Here is a 4,464-nt window from a genome sequence, read left to right on the forward strand (position 1 = left end):
TTCAAAGTTATGACACGATTATGAAGCGATCATTATTGACATGTTAAGTAACCATACTCTTTATTGTAAGTATCATTTCAATGAAGAGTTTACAAGAGAAAAAATGAAAGCTACAGTGAATATAAAGTTCATGACCCCAATGTAACCAGGAAAACTTAATATTCTTGACATGCTCTGGTGTATTAAATTACTGTCTTGTCCATGTAAAATGTCAACTTTGCCAACTTGTACCAGTCATGAATGGTTTGAGCTCATTTCATGCTTTCTTTGTTCAATAGTCGAATATATATACATATATACTGATTAGAAATATAATGAGGCAAGGAGAACCTTCTCAAATGTTCATCTCGTTCATTATTTTGTGTACAGCCATAATCCATCATTTTTTCAGGCTAAGTCCCTGGTAATATCTATAAATGTTAAAACTGCATGCTCAAAAGGTGCATTATCTCCATTTGCCAGTCTGCTAAATATGTCTTCAAATGTCATATTGACTTGACGAAATCGCTGTTCTCGTTCTTTCACTTTATCTTCACTTGTAGACAGTGGATCGACACCAAAATAACTGTAACGGGTGAGATTCCCACCTGATTGCTCATATAATTGAATGGCTTCATCAACAGTGGGAACAACATTGGCTGGTACGTTTGATACACGATTACCTGTACCTGCAAGATTTTCAGGAATTCTTGACTGCCATCCTAAAATAAAAATAAACACAATAATGTAAGTATATCTATTACATGTAAATAAATTTTGTAATATTTGAAATTCAATATAAATGAATGAAACGAAATTTAATTTTGTATGAATGAATGAATGAATATTTGCATGAAATTGAACTTTGAAATTTGTAATAAATTTTGTATTTAACATATTTTGAAATTTATAAATAAATTTTGTAATATTTGAAATTGAATATGAATGAACTTTTGAACTTTTGTATGAATTGAATTTTGCAATGAATGAAATGAAATTTTCAATATTCTTATAATAGTCACTCTGAGTCCTATTAATAGAGAAACAGAACAATGAGATCATAATTAAACCAGCACATCTTGACACTGATAAAAATGTAATACATAGGGGTATACATAGGCAAACATATCCACTCACAAAAGTAGCAATTGTCCAACCATGTTTTTTTTCCATACATACATACCCATACATACATACATACATACATACATACAGACAGACATACATACATATATACACACACACATACATACATACATACGTGAATACATAAATACACACACACATACATACATTCATTAATACACACACATCCATACATACATTAATATACACACATCCATACATACATTAATACACACACATACATACATACATGCATGTATGCATACATACATACACACACATACATACATACACACATACATACATACATACATACATACATACATACATACACATACATACATACATACATATACACACACACATACACACACACATACACACATACATACATACATACATACATACATACATACATACATACATACATACATACATACATACATACATACATACATACATACATACAACAAACTCAATATCAATCCAGATACTGTTGCAGTTAATGACAAAGAAAAATTGATTACTATTCTCAGGTCAAGAAATAAAGAAACCGTAATAGAAACAAGCAAATTCATAATGCATTTAAAATAAGGGAACACATTGTAACCACAAAATAACTAGTCCTGCTGTACTACTGCTGCCTCGTGATAAATGTTTATATATGAACCCTCATTTTGTCTTATGCTGTGTATGTATTTTTCCATATCGTATATGTCTGTATTAATGTAGTTTTGTTTTGTTTTGCATACACTTTATTGTACTCCAAGCCGATGATCTTACTTTCGAATAAGGCTACAATAAAGTTATTAAAATGTAAAAAAATGTACATACATATACATACATAAATACACACACATACATACATACATACATTATCATACATACATACATACATACATACATACATACACATACATACATGCATACATACATACATATATATACACACATACATATACATAGACAGACAGACATACACACATACATACATACATACATACATACATATATACATTAATTAATTAATTAATTAATTAATTAATTAATTAATTAATTAATTAATTAATAAAAAAAGTGCATACCTTCAAGAGGGTGATGGTTCCAAGCAGCGACCATGCGCTTCATTCCAACGTCAGCAACAGCACATGATATAAATGACACACAGAATTTATGAGTATCATCCATCATATTAACCAGCATTCGTCGTTGCATCTCAATAAGAGCTCCTTTGATTACGTAGTTGAAGCGTTGATTTACTTCAGGCCACTTTCTTTCAGCGGGTAGGTTGTTCGCTGATCGGCTTTGTATATATGGTGGGCAAATTTTGTTCGTCCTGTACTGTTTTAAATACGATTGGATGAACAAAACTAAGCAAAACTCTCGCCCCATATCCACTCGAACCATATCCCATAGTCCTTCTTTTAACATTAGATCTCTATAGGCGTTGTATATTATAATAGGGTTTTTCACTGGCATTGTTACATGTGCGACAATTTTCCGGCTATAACCATCGGAAAACAGAACGTGGGTAACTCCAAAATACACCAACTTTTCGTTTTGGTCGACATGAAGTTTGTGTCCATGATACGGGGAAAAATAGGGTACTGGGTTTAACTGTCTCACTGTATCATTTCGTCGTCGGTTGTGGTAGGTTGGGTTGACACGCTTCAGACTCTCTTGAATTCTGTATCTTCCTTCACGTATACCTCTTGCACGAAGGAGGCCGGACATAGTTTTCCTTCCATACGATGGCCCAACTTCAGATACAGCCTTGGAAACTTCCGCATCCAATTCGTCGCGCGTACGACGATGTATGTTGTACTTGTCGCAAAATCGTCGCACACTCCTTTCCGAAACGCCATAATTGCTTCCATATCTTGATTGTAATAAAACACTTATATCGCGGTGACTCTTTCCAGACTTGAGTAGAGACCTGGTCTCATCCACTGAAATTAGTTTTTCCATCTCCATGATTATGAACCTTCACTATGCAGTACTAGTTTCCGCGCCGTCGGGTAGCCTCACCGAACCGTCCACAAGCTTAACTTGGTGGAAAATAGTGCTGTCGACGATCAACAGACTTGGTTCAGTACTTAGCCCCGCCTTAAAAATGACTTTTGTCCAATCAGATTAGAGTTTTAAAATTTGTCGTGGCAATGCTTCTTGTAAGCGCCTATCTCATGACCAATGATGAACCAAAGGAAAGATTCGTAAATTTAAAACACAGTCACAAAGTTATGCCGACACATAATGGGTTTGAAAGCGGTAAGGCTTTGAGGCTACCCGACGGCGCGGCAAATACAGAATTTCGAACAGTGTTGCAAAATGATGACTTTTTAGACAAGCTTTGATGTTGTCTGCAATGAAATCTGGTGTTGCAAAAGAAACGACATCAGTTGCTCTGATATAACTGTCCAGCAAACCAAATGAATCAGACTGATGGGCGGAAAAACGTGCAGATTCGTGCAATTTATTTATTTGCGATCGTTATGAGATCCCACCAGAAAAAAAATATATCCCTCCAAAAATGATCTAAATAGAATCTTTGCATAAAATCATGGGACGGTGACGCAAGTTATAATTAATATCCCGCCAATAATGTTAATTTAACGCGTACAGTGAGCACCGCCTTCAGTTTGCACTTCAGACTCTAGAGGGCAGACTAACTTATTGCTTATGCATTATGAACTTCGAAGAAGGCATAAACTCGGTAGGTCTCTGGTAGCTTTTGGAATATGGAGTATGCTAGTTTTTAAGAGGGTTGGACGCATTTCGTCATTCTGAAAGGGTCTATAGACATATGATAGTTAGATTGGACAATTTACTTATGGAAGATGTAAAAAGTAAGACATTTTACATGTCATTTCCCTTCTTTTTCATATCACACTCTAGAGAATGGGTCCGTTTTGCATATGAATTATTGGAAAGACTATAAAGCAAGAAGATATAAAGGATGTTGAAGTACTTTATATATGGAGTATAATTGTCTCACTTAGACTGGCCGCAATTTGTCACGGATTTCATATCCTTCACACAGAGTGCAACATTAGGGAATCATTTTAGACTCGCAAAGTCGTAGGTGGGTTGTGTGAAGCCCTTTCTGAAACCTGAAAAGCAACGCAAGGTTTTTCATGTTTTTGTGGGTGTGTGACAATCAAAATCAAAATGTACACTTCACAAAAATAAATAAATCGGGTAAATGGAAATAAACCTGATGTTACTTTTTCTATTAAAGGGAGGACACAGCGATCCCTAATTTGTATTTAAGTTTATAATTTATCAAAACCTACTTCCCACAGCGTAGTAATTGAAAATTATTTTCGAAGTGCGCCCTCTCTTCTGACAGTCTTTTGCTCA

At 34.6% G+C, this 4,464-nt stretch overlaps 1 protein-coding gene across 1 annotated transcript; it reads right to left on the reverse strand.

Annotated features, from left to right (window-relative positions):
• Nucleotides 1-203: 203 nt before the first annotated feature.
• On the reverse strand, nt 204-4,132 carry LOC139122917 (uncharacterized). The gene is made up of 2 exons (XM_070688781.1): nt 2,190-4,132; nt 204-701 (listed from the first exon to the last, which is right to left on the reverse strand). Exons 1-2 carry the CDS (start codon nt 3,076-3,078, stop codon nt 388-390), a joined length of 1,203 nt encoding a protein of 400 aa, XP_070544882.1. The 5' UTR covers nt 3,079-4,132; the 3' UTR covers nt 204-387.
• Nucleotides 4,133-4,464: the final 332 nt, after the last annotated feature.

Source organism: Ptychodera flava, chromosome 22 (assembly GCF_041260155.1).
Source record: "Ptychodera flava strain L36383 chromosome 22, AS_Pfla_20210202, whole genome shotgun sequence".
NCBI classification, from domain to species: domain Eukaryota; kingdom Metazoa; phylum Hemichordata; class Enteropneusta; family Ptychoderidae; genus Ptychodera; species Ptychodera flava.

What these genes read in the sequence shown, in the direction of transcription:
- LOC139122917 (XM_070688781.1), bottom strand. Translation starts at nt 3,078, where the DNA reads ATGGAGATGGAAAAACTAATTTCAGTGGATGAGACCAGGTCTCTACTC. An exon ending in GAACCATCACCCTCTTGAAG is followed by an intron (nt 702 to 2,189) that starts GTATGCACTTTT and finishes TTTTTATTTTAG; the next exon opens with GATGGCAGTCAAGAATTCCT.